Source organism: Dromiciops gliroides, chromosome 3 (genome assembly GCF_019393635.1).
Source record: "Dromiciops gliroides isolate mDroGli1 chromosome 3, mDroGli1.pri, whole genome shotgun sequence".
Classification (NCBI taxonomy): Eukaryota; Metazoa; Chordata; class Mammalia; order Microbiotheria; family Microbiotheriidae; genus Dromiciops; species Dromiciops gliroides.
Window position 1 is genome coordinate 54,510,582 of NC_057863.1, and position 16,883 is coordinate 54,527,464.

Sequence of the window (16,883 nt, forward strand, 5' to 3'; positions counted from 1 at the left end):
TCATCCATCAGCTATGCCAGACACAGAAGTGAACTTAGTAAAGGAATGCTGTAGAGTATTTTATAGTTTATGAAACACTTCATATCTATTATTCTCATATAATACTTACACCGGGCTCACCCCCCAACTTGATTTGGTCCCAGAAGTTGTATCTGTAGTGGAGTGGCTGCTACTATTTTCAGGTCTAGGAGTGACCTTAGGGTGACTATCCCAACACTAATACAAGTCCCCACCTGTGAGCTTCCCTTTAACAATTAGCCAGGGGACTTAGTTAATTCTTTAGAAAAGAAATTTACTCAACTGGCATAGGAAGAACAGCACTCACAAAGCATTTTCTTCTAAACAAAGGGTGTACTCTCCTATCAATACATACAGAGAGGTGGTCAAGGAGGGGAAACGTGGTCACAAACATAAAGTACAATAGCAATGAGACATACACAGGGTATACAATTATCAAGACAGCTTACAACTCTGGAAATATAGAGCGGGCCTCAAGAGCCATTCTTTCTCTGGATGATTTTCATGAAGTTCTCCATGAGATGTGGCAGTAGCGATGGACAAATTGCTCCTATGATCAGCTGGGCTGACTCCTTGAAGGTCTGGAAAGATCAATCGGCTGCTGGGCTCTGCTTCTGAGCTGGCTCTTTGCCACGCTCAGCTGCTCCTGGGCTGAATGGGGTAGGTAGTTTGGCCACTGGGCAGAGATGTTCCCAGGCTACTGTTAGACTGTTGCCAGACTGGGCCAAGCTGGTCATTCAGTGCTGAGCACCAGCTGTTAGACAGGGGCAGGCAGCTTGCTCTGGGAAGAGCTTCTGGGCTCTTCTCAGGGTGTGGTGTCTCTGTTGGGGGTCCATTGGATTCACTGGGCTCACTCCTTGATTGGCAGCTGAAGTCTTTCACCACATTCGTCCACTGGCCCAGCTGTGCATTACTGTGCTCTCTTTATCTGGATAAAGGGGAAAACCCAGTGAAGAAATACCATAATGTGTCAAAATTTTGGAACTTTCAGCCCTTAAGTAGACATCCAGCCCACACAAAGTGAGTTTGCACCAAAATTAGGATGAATTTAAGAATTTATGAGCTGGTTAAACAAATTGTTTATAGGTACATGAATGTAATGGGAGCTGACTGAGCTGTGAGAAATGATGAATACAGAGGAGCATAATCTATATGAACTGATGCAGAGGGATATAAGCAGAGGCCAGAAAACAATACAGACAGTGACTAAGACAATGTAAACAGAAAGAATAACCACACATACACACATTAAAATTGAATGTCGTAAAATTATAAAGAAAAAGCATGACTTGAAATAAGAGATATGAGAAGACACTCCCACCCACTCTGTCCCTTTGCAAAGTGGTCCACTAGCATTGCACAATCCCCATATTTTTTGGACTTTTAAAACAATATATTAATCAATGATGCTGATTTTTTTCTCTTAAAAAACACTATATTATATGGGATGGTTCTCTGGGACAAGGAAGGAGAAGAGACATGGAGGAAACTGTGGTGATGTAAAAAGCAAAAGATATCAATAAAAACTTATTTTTAAAAAGACCCCCCCCAAAAAAAGTATAAGACCACCTGGGATAAAGAATTTTTTTTTAATATCTACAATAATGCCATATAAAAGTTTGAAAAGAGATCTCGTCCCTTTCAGCAAACATTCAATTATGTAATATTTTCTCTAGTTTCTCTTCTTTGGCCGTGTGTGTGTGTGTGTGTGTGTGTGTGTGTGTGTGTGTGTGTGTGTGTGTGTGTGTAAGTAAGCTACTGATATGAATACAGGAGGATCAAGGTCTCTTAAGAACTGATCTGTACACATTGCTTCTTTTCTCAATTACAATAACTTCCTTTGGAATATCAGGGAACCAAAGAATGTCAGAGCTAGGAAGGATGTTAGGGATTATCTAGTCCAATCCTGTCATTTTTTTAAAAAACTGAGGCAGCTAATATCTATATATGGAAAGTGAATTGTAAAGGACAGGCAGCTGTGTGGAACAGTGTTTAAGACTTCAAAGATCTGAGTTTGAATCCTGTTTCAGACACTTACTAGCTGTGTGACCCTGGACAAGTCCCTTAACTTCTTGATGCCTCCAGTTTTTATCTATAAAATGGGGATAACAGCAACACCTACTTTGTGGTAGAGGGAGGGGGATGGAGAGGGACAACACATGCCAAGTGTTTAACAAACTTTACAATGCTATATAAACGTTACCATGAGATCACATAGCTAGTAGCTGACTAGGTCAGGACCCAAACCCAGGACATCAGATTCAAAGACTGTGAAATATATGAAATATCACCAAGAGACAAAGCCATTTGACTAGGAATACTGGACAAGTGGCGAGAAACAGGTCTTCAAATCAATTTTGTACACCATGATTTGAATATAAGAAGTAATTAAGACAAGTTCAACTGAAAGAAGGAATTAGTTACTACCATGATTCACAGGTAGGTATTGTTAATGTAAAGGGGATGCCCCACTCTGTAAGACCAGCAGAAGCTAAATGTCTATAGCCAAGAAATAGTTGGCATGATGAGTCAGTCAGCAGCGACAGCACATTTGGACGTGAATTTGGTGGGAGCCAGGCTAGTAAGAAATTGTGCCAAGTCTGAGTCAGCTCAAATATCCCCTTCTAAAACTTAAGGGATGTTATTATTATTGTTGTTGTTGTTGTTGTTGTTATTGTTATTGTTATTATTGCGGGACAATGAGGGTTAAGTGACTTTCCCAGGGTCACACAGCTAGAAGTGTCAAGTATCTGAGGTTGAATTTGAACTCAGGTCCTCCTGAATCCAGGGCCAGTGCTTTATCCACTGCACCACCTACCTGCCCCAATGTTATGTGTTTAAATGAAACTGGGACACTAGTAACTGATGGCAGTAACTAGTAACTGGTCATAGTAGGAAGAAACTTACCCAGAATGGTGGGTCAAACCAATGCCATTGGAAAAAGATACTATGAGTCCCCCCTGGGATCAGAAACCCAGAGAGAACTCATGCTATGTCAGAAAGAGGGCACGGTGTGGTATATTAGGACAAGTGCCAGATTGGGAATCAAAAAAACTTGGGTTCAAATTCCAGCTCTACTATTTATTTACTATTTGTGTAACCCTAGGCAAGTCTCAATCTTTCTGGGGTCTCAGTTTCCTCATCTATTAAAATAAGGAGGATTAAACTAGATGGCATCTGAGGTTGCTTTTAGCTAATTGGCATGTTGGTAGATGTTTAACAACCCAGTGGGAAGGGGGGAATATATACATGATACACTTTTAACTTTAATCTTCATTTTAAACATTTTCTCCATCACTTTCTTAAGGCTAGACAATCAGCGAAATAATAAATCAAGCCCTGATTTGTAGATTTCCAGGGTGTCAATGTTTACACTGAGCATTTAACAATCAGCTCTTCCAGCCTCTTAAACTAGCTCCAGCACCCCCCCCCCCTTGCAGCTTTAACTCTCTGATGCTATGATACTAAGGAACTCTCATTCAATGGAATTTGGGAAGGATGGGCGTCCAAACAGAACTCATAAAATACATTAATCCAGAGAGAATCCTATCTTTTTATTTTGGGGGGTGGGGCAATGAGGGTTAAGTGACTTGTCCAGGGTCACGCAGCTAGCAAGTGTCAAGTGTCTGAGGCCGGATTTGAACTCAGGTCCTCCTGAATCCAGGGCTGGTGCTCTATCCATTGTGTCACCTAGATACCCCCTGTTATTGCATTATTCTAAAACGTATTTCCTGCCTTTCCTTAGATAGGATTTCCCCTATTCCCCCTATCTACGTTTTAGAATAATGCAATTACAGGGGGTATCTAGGTGACACAATGGATAGAGCACCAGCCCTGGATTCAGGAGGACCTGAGTTCAAATCCGGCCTCAGACACTTGACACTTACTAGCTGCGTGACCCTAGGCAAGTCACTTAACCCTCATTGCCCTGCCCCCCCCCAAAAAAAGAGTACTTAAAGAATAATCCAATAACAAGCCAAATGTAGGTCCTTGACTCTGGAGGTAAGTGAATTTGTTTTCTTCTCTGACCCTGATCCCTCCCCCTACCATCTCCCCGCATCAGCATAGGAACAAGATGGCCAGGAAATGAGAAAGGAGTTTAACCCTGGGCAAGCAGAGGGGTCGGCTCTCAATGTGAAACAAATCCGTCTGAGCTTCCCCTCTATCTTCAGACAAATCCAGTCCAGCTGTTGGGACTTCTGAGGATGAGAACTGTTCACCCAGGGGACTGTACCAAGATTCTCCTGTAACAAATTCTGACGTATTTCTTACTCCAGCTATAGATGCTTCTATCATGCTGACTTAGGGGATACAGGGAAGAAGCTGTATACATGTATGTGGTTTTGGTAAGACTGATGCTCTCACTGCTGTAAGGAATTGCCAGTGAGGAAATACCTTGTACCTGTGCAGTTCAGCTTTGATCTCCAACTTACAGCTTGGGGCTTGATTAGCCTAGGGTTACATAACCAGTATGTATGAAAGGCAGGACTAGAACCCAGGTCTTCCTCTCTGTCATCAATTAATCAACATCTAGGTGGTATTCACCGAAGAATATGTGAATGCGGTATTGCCTAATTAAAGACAACAACAACAAAAACAGGTGGAACAGGATGTAGGAAACAAAAGTGTATTAGAAATTCTAGATTCTGTTTATTAGCAGTTGGAAGCAAAAGTTAAAAGGTTAACACAATGCAAACAATCAAAGCAGCTGGGGAAAAAAGCAATTCGAAATCATTAAAAAGTTTATTTAAGGGCTTGAGAAGCAAAGAAATCAAAAGAGAGTCATCCTTCCCCCTCCACCCAAAGAAGAAGATATAGATCAGGTTGTCTCCTGCAGAAATTATAGATGGGATTTTCTTATGGAAGGCAGCTGGGTTGGTGCCCAGCCTTAAGTTTGAAAGATTCATCTTCCTGAGTTCAAATATGACTTCAGCCACTTACTAGCTGTGTGACCCTAAGCAAGTCGCTTAACCCTCTTTGCCTCAGTTTCCTCATCTGTAAAATGAGCTGGAGAAGGAAATGGCAAACCGCTCCAGTATCTCTGCCAAGAAAACCCCGAATGGGATCATGAAGAGTCAGACAACAAAAAATCTTCTTGGAACCCAGTCTTATTGATCAATATGAATTATGTAAGGAAATTTTAGAAACTGTGCAATAGCTCTTCTAAGCTTTAGCACCAACTAAATACCCAGCAAGACACGACCTGGTGACTAAAATTATACATGGGCTCACTATCTTCCACAAACTAACAGACAACAATGTCCCACATTAGAAACACAGGTCTCAAAATAGAGTTGAGGGGCAGCTAGGTGGCGCAGTGGATAGAGCACCGGCCCTGGAGTCAGGAGTACCTGAGTTCAAATCCGGCCTCAGACACTTAACACTTACTAGCTGTGTGACCCTGGGCAAGTCACTTAACCCCAATTGCCTCACTAAAAAAAAAAAAAAAAGAGTTGAGAATTCAATAATAAACTGGATTGGGACTAGACCATCATCACAGACAAAACTGTTTCCCCACAAATCACCCTGAATAACAACCGAGCCACAAAAATTTCAGAACGATATTTTGAAGAGCTGTCACCATACCGAGTACTCATAATCTCCAACAAACACAAGAGGAAAATCCGTCCAAATACAGAGACCTAGCAGAAGAATATCAAGTCCTGGAGGAACAAGATGAAGTACAGACAGAGCGTCCTTGTCATCCTGTCTGCTAGGGAAGATGTCCCCAAGACGCTCTCAGAGTTTACAGAAGAGATGTTTGCATCCCCGTCGTTTTATTCGATTACACAAAGCGGTTATTTTATCAAGCTGTTCAACAGTCTCTCTGGAACGTTAAATGTAAAGGAGAAACAAATAGCAGGATAGTAACTTCCCAGGATTGTTTCTACCTGAATTCAATAAAAAGAGATGAGCGTGATGATGATGACAACTGCTATTTATATCACATCTTCAGGTTTGCCATGTGTTTTACATGAGTCAGCTCATCGATCTTCATGACCCTGAGCCATACGGACTACAGATATGTTTAATCCTATTTTGTTTTTGGCGGGGCAATGGGGGTTAAGTGACTTGCCCAGGGTCACACAGCTAGTAAGTGTCAAGTGTCTGAGGCCGGATTTGAACTCAGGTCCTCCTGAATCCAGGGCTGGTGCTCTATCCACTGCACCACCTAGCTGCCCCCTGTTTAATCCTATTTTAGAGATGCAGAATATAAGACTTGGGAGGTGACGAGCCTCGGCCATTGTCACACAACTGGGAGGGCTGTATGATCTTTTTTGTGTCACTGATATCTTTGCTGAAGGACTCCTCAGAGTAATGTTTGTTGTCTCTATTCAGAATTGAAGGAAACGTTACGTGTCAATAAAGATGGAAATTTTTCTCCGATCCAAGTCCATGGAGTCCAAAGTAAGACCTCCTGGGCCAGAGGCAGGCTTCAATTACTTTTGTGCTCAGCCATTTTCCAGTCGTGTCTGACTGCATGAACTCACTGGGGTTTTCTTGGCAGAGATACTGGAGTGGTTTGCCATTTCCTGCTCCAGCTCATTTTACAGATGAAAAAAGTGAGGCAAACAGGGTGAAGTGACTTGCCCAGGGTCACACAGTTACTAAGTGTCTGAGGTCGCATTTGAACTCATCTCCCTGATACAGGCCTACCTCTCTGCGCTATGGCACCACCTAGTTACCTTTTCAATCAGTTAGTGAATAAGAATTTATTAAGGGCCTACTATGTGCTAGATACTCTGCCAGGCACTGTGCTCAGATCTGGGGACAGACACAAAGAAAGAACAAAAACTGTCCCCTCCTTCAATGACATCATATTTCAATGATGAAAACAACCAATAGATAAAATGGTGCATGCGAGACAAATATGGGAGTGTGTGGAAGGCAGCCATGAAGGGGAAGGCCCTCGAAGCTAGGGGGACCAACTATGCACATCACCACGTGCTTCTCTGGGAGGTAGTGACTGAGGTTCGTTTACTTGTACTTCCTTGGTGCTCATATGCACCCGCCAACAACTGAAAGAGAGAAGGACCCACGTTCTTCAGTGTCCACAGGACACTGTCCATGTGAAGCTTCATTTACCAATCTCCTGCCAATATGACTCTCTGGTTTCCATGAAGCTCAGCCTTCACCCATCCTATCACTGCCCACCGCACTCCACACCTTCCAAAATTCACTGGAGAATTTAAGCAATTTGTGTCCACATTTTTCAATATTATTTCAAGAAGAGATGCTGTTTTATGACCATCTCTAGCTGCCCTTTCCAATTCTAATATTCCCTTGCCCTGTCCGCCCTGCTCAAGAGGCCTTTCTCCTTAAAAATATATTTACTTTAGATAGTTCTAGCTCACAGGAATGTAAAATGTGACCGTGGAAAGCAAGTTCTAGCTAGAGCAGTTTTTTAGCTTTTCCAACAGAGCTTTCTTCATCATTAACAAGTTCCTAAGAACAATCATCTTTTTATAGCTTCTTTTTTTTATGATTGTGAGTCCTTATTATAGAAAATATCTTAGTTCCGCCAGGGGACCAAAGAAATGAGATCTGCATGGCACTGTTATTAACCCACTAGATTATGCCCATGATGGAGGGGAAGGCAAGGCGATTTAATATCCCTGGCGGGTGTAGAAATGCTCCAGTACTTTATACAAATGAAAAGCATCAGTCTGGAGGTGATTGGCTAACGTCAGAATCTGACCCATATCTAAGTAGGCACAAGTCAGGCTCTGGGGTTCTCCATGTCTACCCTCCTAAAATGGGGCAGTTTTGAAGTCCCTGTGATCAAGGTGCATGGTTGAATTTGGCTTAGAAATCTATTCCAGGTTTGGAATGGCCCCAGAGACTCAGACCCTAAGATCATACATCTAAGTGTGCCCACACCTAGTTCTACCTCTGACATAGATACGGGCTTCTAAGGCGGGACCTCAGAATATCTGAAGTAAAATCTGAAACCTCAGTAGCAAAACTGAGGACACAGAACTATCCTTAGCCTGAAGTCGATTCAATTCTAGCGGCATTCATTAAGTACCTACTTTGAGCAAGGCAAGAAGCAGTGTGGCACAGTGAACAGAGGGTCAGTCAGGGGGTCCTGGGTTCAAGTCCTGATTCCAATACATACTAACTGTGTGGCTGTGAGCAAGGTATGTGACTTCTCGTCACACAAGCAGCTTCCCTGTGACTATTAATGACAGGTGAGCTCCTGCTGATCTACTTCAGAGGAGGGAGTTTCCACAACAGAAGTTCCTTGCATCGATGGAATTAAAGGTCTATCCCTTCTTCCCATGACAGAAAAAAAAAAAAAAATGTGCAAACCAATATATTAACCAGTGGAGATACAGATGCTACTTTTTTTTTTTTTAAGTGAGGCAATTGGGGTTAAGTGACTTGTCCAGGGTCACACAGCTAGTAACTGTTAAGTGTCTGAGGCCAGATTTGAACTCAGGTACTCCTGACTCCAGGGCCGGTGCTCTATCCACTGCGCCACCTAGCTGCCCCCACAGATGCTACTTTCAAAGAACTTACAAATAGGTGAAAACCAAGTGATAATGAGTTAGGCACAAAGGAGAGGCCCAGGAAAATTTACTAGGAGAAATTTGGAGTTGTGAGGTCAGTCTGGGAAGGCTTCATGGGAAATGTGGCACCTTAGGCCTTGAAGGAAGGGAAAGGCTGTAGTAGATGGAGATGGGCAAAGAACTGGAGACAAGAAAGGCTAGAATGAGAAGGTAGAGTACGTGTTTATAAGCGAATAAAAATGTAAGTATAAACATTACTGACTCTAAGTAATGCCAATTAATAAGTACTTATTAGGTCTTTACAATGTGTTGGGCACGGTGCTCAGCTCTGGGGACAGACACAATGATATATCAAAGAAGAGTCCCTTTTGGCTAGAGCCAGATCATGGAGGACTTTGCCCGTGAACATCAGGAGTTCGTCTTTCATTCAGTAGAAAACAGGGAACCATGGGGAGTTTTGGAACTACTGGAGAGACACATTCAGGGATGGGTGGATGACATGGGGTGATTGTTTTGGCAGTTGTGGGAAGGATATGTTAGAGAGGATCATAGGTTTTGGCAGGAAGACCCGTTGGGTGAGAACAGATGACAGCCTTGAGTAGCTGCAGTGGGACAGGAGAGGAACAGAAAGACTGGATAGTAAGGGAAGAGACAACAGTGACTCAGAGGTCTTGAGCCTTGGTGACTTGAAGGGCGCCTTCGATAGAAATGTAGAATCTAAAGGGAAGGGCAGATTTTGTGGGGAAGATGATGCGATCAGTCAGTCAATAAGCATTTATTAAGTACTCACTTTGTGCCAAGCACTATGGTAGGCCTGGGGAGACAAAGAAAAGTAAAAGACCATCCCTGTCCTCAAGGAGCTCACAATCTAAAGAGGGGCGGGGTTGCTTGAAGATTGGCATGTTGGAAGGAAATACAGGTTGAGATACCCAGAATGGAAATGGAAATACCCAGCTAGAGTTTTGTAGAAAAACTGGAAGGAGAAATAGAAATTTCTAGAAACAGCTAGGTGGTTCAGTGCATAGAGCCCTGGGCCTGGAGTCAGGAAGACTTGAGTTCAAATCTGGTCTCAGATACTTACTAGCTGTGTCATCTTGTGTAAGTCACCTAACTTGTGTTTGTGGGGCTAATGATAACACTTACTTCCTATAGTTGTCGGGAGGATAAAATGAGAAAATGTTTGTAAAATGCTTAGCACAGAACCTGGCATGGAGTAAGCTATAAATACCAGCTGATGACAATATTGCTCAGAGGAGGTAATTAAATACATGGGAAGAGGGTGTCCACCAATCAACTGATGAGTATTTAGTTAAGTTCTGGGTTCAGGGCTGAGACACTTTCCTGATTCTCTTCAGTTTCTTTCTTCACCAGGTCATAGGGTCTTTTCTCCACAGGACTTCTCTCTTCCTCTGTGGCCCCTTCCTTTGATTAGTCGGCTCCTCCCAAAACCTCCGTTAAAAGGAAAATGTCCAGGTCAGCCAGCTTCACTCCATTCTTCTCTAGACTCTGTCCCTGAGTCTCTGACTTCTTTCTTTACCATGACTCTTTCCCTGAACTTTTTAATTTTTTAACCTGTTGTAGTTCCTCATTAGAATATAAGCTCTTGGGGGGCAGCTAGGTGGCACAGTGGATAAAATACTAGTCCTGGATTCAGGAGGACCTGAGTTCAAATCCAGCCTCAGACACTTGACACTTACTAGCTGTGTGACCCTGGGCAAGTCACTTCACCCTCAATACCCTGCCCCCCCCCCAAAAAAAAAGAAACGAAAGAGAATATAAGCTCCTTGGAGGCAGAAACTGTCCTTTATTTTACTTGTATATGTATTCCCAGCACATGGTAAACATTTTATAAATGCCTGTTGACTTGACTAGACATGGCAGACACTGTGAAAGGCACTAGAGATACAATGACCGAAAAGAAGCAGCCCTACCCTCAAAGAGCTTATCAGAGAAGACAACATGAATATATTTTGCCCACATGTGTAGATATAAAACAAATGCACACATAGAAGATAATTTGACGGGGGACAAGAAATGGAATATCATATGAGATAAACAGTAAGATACCTGGAGAGGAGAGGAGAGATAGGTAGCAGAAGGGATAAATGGAAGGGGAGAAGAGAAAGGATCAAGGACAGAATCTGGGGGAACACTCATATTTTCAGAAAGTATTTTAAAGATCAGAGGGAGAATGAAGTGCCAATGGGACCACAAAAGGATCGATCAGAGAAGTAAAAAAAAAAAAAAGAAAGAAACTTTAGAGTATAACAACATTAAAACCAAGAGAGAGGGGGGAAGCTAGGTGGCGCAGTGGATAAAGCACTGGCCTTGGATTCAGGAGGACCTGAGTTCAAATACAGCTTCAGACACTTGACACTTAACTAGCTGTGTGACCCTGGGCAAGTCACTTAACCTTCATTGCCCTAGCCAAAAAAAAAGCAACCAAGAGAGAAGAAACTACTCAGAAAGATGCTGGTCCATGTTGTCAAATGCTTAAGAGAGATCAAAAGGAAGAGGGCAGAAAAGAAAGGGCATAAAGAAAGAGGGCTGCTAGGTGGCGAAGTGGATAGAGCACAGAGCCTGGGGAGTCAGGAAGACTCATATTCCTGAGTTCAAATCTGGCCTCAAATACTTACTAGCTGGGTGACCCTGGGCAATTCACTTCACCCTGTTTGCCTCAGTTTCCTCAATTGTAAAATGAGCTGGAGAAGGAAATAGCAAAGGACACCAGTTCTTTGCCAAGAAAACCCCAAATGGGGTAACGAGGAGTAGGACATGACTGAACAATAACAAAAAGAAAGAAGTCACCACTGTCCTTGAAGAGAACAGTTTCGATAGAGCAGTGGGGATGGAAACCAGATTGCAAAAGACTAAGGGTAGAGGTGGGTGGTGAGGAAGGAGAGGCAGCAAGTGCAAACTATTCTTTTTAGAAGTGTGGCTGTTTAAGGGAAAATCAAAAATAGAAGAACAGCTCAGAGGAGTGGCCAGGTCAAACGAAGGTTTTGTTGGAAGTTTGGGGATTTGCTTTTGTTTTGGAATCATTTTCTTGTTGTTTAGTACTGTGGAGATCTGAATATACTTATAGGCTGAGGGGAAGGATTCAGTAGACTGGGGGTATTTAACTTAGACTTTGTTAACTGGTGTTTTGGGGTTTTTTTTTATTTTGATAACTGTATTTTAATATAATCAGTTTCTCTGCAATCTGATGTATTATGTAAACATTTGAAAACTTTATTACAAAATAAAAGATTCACCCAACTATCAAAGGAGCCCATGACCCCCACAAAATGGTTAAGAATCCCTGTGATTGCAGAAAGATTGAAGATGCATGAGAGCAGGGATGATTGAAAGAGCAAGGTCGCATGGGAGGCAGGGGCAAACATCCTGTATGCTTGCCCATCCTCTCCTTAGGAGATCTGGCTCACACTGCCACCAGTATGGGTAGAAGGGAGAAACATTTTCTATCAAAAACATGGGTTCAACACTTACTAGCTGTATGACCCTGGGCAAGTCTCTTGACCCCAATTGCCTCACATAAAAACATGGGTTCTTGGGGGCACCTAGGTGGTGCAGTGGATAAAGCACTGGCCTTGGATTCAGGAGGACCTGAATTCAAATCCAGCCTCAGACACTTGACACAACTAGCTGTGTGACCCTGGGCAAGTCACTTAACCCTCATTGCCCTGCAAAAGCAAACAAACAAACAAAAAACATGGGTTCTTGTGTTTTCCTCCTATCTTTTTTCCAGACACTATTTCTCTCCCCTAACCTGTTCACCGAAGTCAAGTGCACACTGGTATTTTAATGGTAAAATTAAACCAAGAGCTTAGGGAACCTCTGACCTCTCCCTTACTGGAATCCAAGGGAGAGGCTACCTATGCCCTAAGTAACAGGCTCAAAAAAGAAAGGCAGAGTTTTCTTCTTTCTTTATTTGCACATTAAATGAATTTATTTTATTCTATCGAGGAGCGAGCTCCTGCTTGTTTATGTTTTTTTATTTTTAATTTAATTTTTTTAGTTAACAAAAATTGATTTTCTCTCTCTCCCACCTGTTTCCGTAATGGGGGAAAAAAATAGGAAAAACAAAACAAAACCCTTGTAGCAAACAGATAAGACCTATCAGACTGCGAGCTCCCTTGAGGATAGGACTGTCTTATACTTTTCTTTGTACTCAGAGTTTACCATGTGCCTGGCAAACAGTAAGAACTTAATTAATGGTTTTTGTTGTTGTTGTTGTTTTTTAGTGAGGCAATTGGGGTTAAGTGACTTGCCCAGGGTCACACAGCTAGTAAGTGTCAAGTGTCTGAGGCCGGATTTGAACTCAGGTCCTCCTGAATCCAGGGCCAGCGCTCTATCCACTGCGCCACCTAGCTGCCCCAAGAACTTAATTAATGTTTACAGATTCTGATTCTGAAAATAGAAGCGCTCCTCTACAATTCTTACAGCTTAACTGAGGGACTGAGGGTACCGGCTCCTCCAATCTCAGATATCAGTCTGTGACACAGCTCCCCTAGTGACGGGGGCACCCAGGGACCAACTAGGAGCTTCTGGTTGTGCATGTCCTTCAGGAAGGGGTCAAAGCTCAAGTCCGACCAGGTGGGGCCACCTCCCATCTCCTGCTACATGGGAAGTGCTACATTACAGTCCCTCTACATAAATAATGTACAAACCTATATCTGATTGCTTACTGCCTCAGGGAAGGGAGAGGGGAGAGGGAACCAGGGATAGAATTTGGAACTCAGAACTTTAAATAAAAATGTTTATTATCAGGGGCAGCTAGGTGGTGCAGTGGATAAAGCATCGGCCCTGGATTCAGGAGGACCTGAGTTCAAATCCGACTTCAGACATTTGACACTTACTAGCTAGCTGTGTGACTCTGGGCAAGTCACTTAACCCCAATTGCCTCACCCCCCCCAAAAAAATGCTTATTATCTTAAATGAATGAATAAACAAATAAACAGGAATGGATGAATGAATGAACAAGCAAATGAATGAATGAATAATAATCAAGTAAATAAACAAACAGAATTGTATGCAGTTGTGAGTTCAGGTGATCAAACACATAGTCTCAGCTTTGCACAGGGGCGAATGACTAAATGATCTCTACTGGGCACTCCTCATCAATTCCATATTTGGATCCTGAGCTCTTGTTCTTTCTTCCCAAAATCCATGCCACTAGGTGAGGAAATGGCTTATTCCTGACATTACACCTATTCTGTTTCCTACCAACACAGGATTCCACAGAAAGAATTCTCCAGAAATACCTCTTAAGACTCATTTCCTTTAGATCCTAAACACATAGCTCTAGACTGATTTTCAGGGTCTGAGTTTAGGGGAAACCATCATGTTGTCTAATCTCCAGGACTGGCTGGATAAGTACTCTGAGTTCTTTGGTTAATGACAGTGATGGACTTGCACTGACCCATCCATGTTGTCCTGGCTGCTTCCTATTGGCCCAGCAGTGTACATTTGAGAGCCAGCTAGCTGCAGTACAAACTCCTTCTCCTTCCCTATATACATACGTGTATATTTTATACACACACAGCTCTATAGGCAGGAGCACCATCTGTGACTAGAGAAAAAATACACACACATTCTGGGCCTTATTAGCATCCTGCTCTGGGGGATGCCATTATTTTCATTCTTGTAGCTAATTAAATCATTAAAGTTTAAATAATTAGTTTCATGCCCCTACCAAAAGTTAGTCCTAGTCAATCAAGCAGCCAATTTTGTCTTGTCCTTAGTCAATAAGCATTAATAGGAACATCCTGAGAGGGGGTAGGGCAAGGGGGAAGGGGGTAGGCATGTTCTATTCCCTCTCTGAAACACTTGAGTTGTTGCTTAGGCCAACCATGCAAAAGGCAAAAACTGAGGAACGTCCTGATATCAAGGTGGTCATGCAGTCTTAGTTTGAAGACCTCTAGTGAAGGAGATCCCCACCTTCCCATAGCCCATTCCTCTAAGTTTCTCTCAACAGCGGGCCTTAATTTGGCTCTCCTCAACTCTGATCCATGGCTTTCAGTTTTGCCCACTGGGGACAAGCAGAGTAAGTCTTATCACCTCATCTCCTGAAGTCCTTCTCCAGATTGAAGTTCCTTCTACTAGCTTCCACATGGCATGATCACAAGTCCCATCAGTCACCAGCCTGGTCACCCTCCTCTGGGCAATTTCTCTTTTGCCGATGTCCTTCCTAAAATGTAGTGCCCAGAATTGAACATGATACTCCAGCTGTGATCCGGGCAAGGCTGGTCCCTGGTCCAAGACACCATGATGCCCTTAAAGCTTCTGAAGGTTACATTACAGGCATTGTGGTGGACTGGATATCACATTGGGCTTGGAGTTAGGGAGATCCGGATTTGAATTCTGCTTAGGATACTATGTGACATGGGCAAGTCACTTAACCCCTATGAGCTTCAATTCTCTCATCTATAAGGTGAGAGTTGGATTCAATGACCTATAAGGTCTCTTTCAACTTTAAATCTAAGATCCTATTTTTCGGGGGCCACTGTGTCTCATGGTTGACTCATCATGAGCTTGTAATTCACTAACACCCTCAGTAGTTTTCCAGGTGAACAACCATCTCACCTTATCTTTCCTGAATCATACTTTGGAAATTAATTTTTTTTAACCCCCATTGCCCCACCAAAAACAAAAGAAAAGACAAGCAAAAAGACAGACAGTCCCTGGCCTCATGGAACTTACATTTTAATAGAGGGAAGACAATGCATACAGATCTTTGTCAAGCTCTTTTGGAATCCTGATTCTATCTGCCATTTCATCAGCTATCCCTTTTTTCTTTGTGACATCAGAACACTGGGTAGGCACCCCATGATACCTGTGTCTTTATCTAAGCCCTGGGTGGAAAGTATGAGTAGCTCAGAGTCAAGTCACAACATAAAGGAGTGGCCACATCAAGGACCATTATCATGGCAGGGGTATCTTCATTCACCCAAACCAGGTCAGTAATCCCCAGGGTCCTGAGTAAAAGGAATATCTAAATGCTCTGAATCATTAGGTAAGGAGAGGAACCAATCTGATTCCTTTCATTCCTCAAACTGTGAACAGCAGCATAATACACTAATTGTTAGTGCTTTCATCCAGTATTGATACAACTGTTAAAGATGAAGGGATGAGCAATTAGCATTGATTGTACAATATAAATTACCAGCTCTTTAAAAAATAAACATTTGTCCAAGATGCTTGGTACATATTGTTATTGATTGAATACAAAAGAATGTTATGATAGTCTATGGGGGATAGCAGAGTTCTTCATTTTCTCCATCTCTTTTTTGAGTTATGAGGATTACTTTCAGGAAATTTTGCATGAGGTTGTTTATAAGGGAAAAAGTCAAGCAAATTTCACCAAGCACAGTCAATTCAATGATAAGGTACACCGGAGTTTATAAGAGGCAATATGCTCTGCTGAAAAGAGGATGTGCTTCCTGAAAACCTGGATCTGAATCCCAGCTCTGCTACTTGCTACTGGGATAACCTTGGACCCTTCTGGGTCTCCGTTTCCACAGCTCTAAGATGAGGTGGTTGCACTAGATGTTAGCAAAGGTCCCTTTCAGCTCTAAATTCTATGATAGATATTCACAGGTTTGAACAGATGCTGCTGTTCTACAACCAACTCCGCCAGCACCTCTCCTCAGACTTCAATAAAGAGACCTAGAGTCCTGGAAATAGCATTAGCTTCCAGCCCAGCCCCTGAAGCTACCACTGAGGAGCCACAATCTTCATGACCACCAGCACCACCCGCTGAACAGCTGCCACCAACAGGCAGGTAGGCATGTCAAAGGACACCAAGAAGAGTAACACTACCACTCCCCAAAGTGGTCCTGCTTCCAGCCTAGCCCCTGCCACCATCATCTAGGCAAGCCATCCACCAACGACAACACAGACAAACCAGTCTGGCTGAACAGCAAGGCACCCTGAGGGTCCCACAGGGGGCGGCATGTTGCAGGTGAGGTAAATTACTGCCACCATCTCCCTTCAGACCCTGATGAAGATAGTCCAGGACCCTGACCTGAAAAGCCCTGGAAAGAGCAGTGCACCAATCCCCATAAGCATCATGTAGAGAAACAACTCCTGTGGGGATGCAACCTGTTAAGTATGTCTACAGGTGATGCAGCCCCTCCCTTCTTACCAGCCACAACTAATGCAGACCCAGAAGAGCAAGGGCTTGCTACCAAAGTCCTTGGCATTGTGAAATGGCTCTAAACCAGATGTGGTTTTATCAGGGGAAATGGTATTAGAGAAGAGGCATTCCCGTCTGGTTTTTTTGTTGGCTTTTTTTGTTTTGTTTTGTTTTTTTGGTGAGGCAATTGGGGTTAAGTGACTAGCCCAGGGTCA

The 16,883-nt window shown here is 43.0% G+C and overlaps 1 protein-coding gene across 1 annotated transcript in view; it reads right to left on the reverse strand.

Annotated features, from left to right (window-relative positions):
* Positions 1-288: 288 nt before the first annotated feature.
* The window catches only part of LOC122746492 (U2 snRNP associated SURP domain containing), a 97,719-nt gene continuing 81,124 nt past the window's right edge, over positions 289-16,883 (reverse strand). Inside the window, exon 28 of the mRNA XM_043992128.1 lies at positions 289-946. Within this exon, the coding sequence (XP_043848063.1) occupies positions 943-946 (4 nt within the window). The 3' untranslated portion in view covers positions 289-942. The remainder of the gene's footprint in view (positions 947-16,883) is intronic.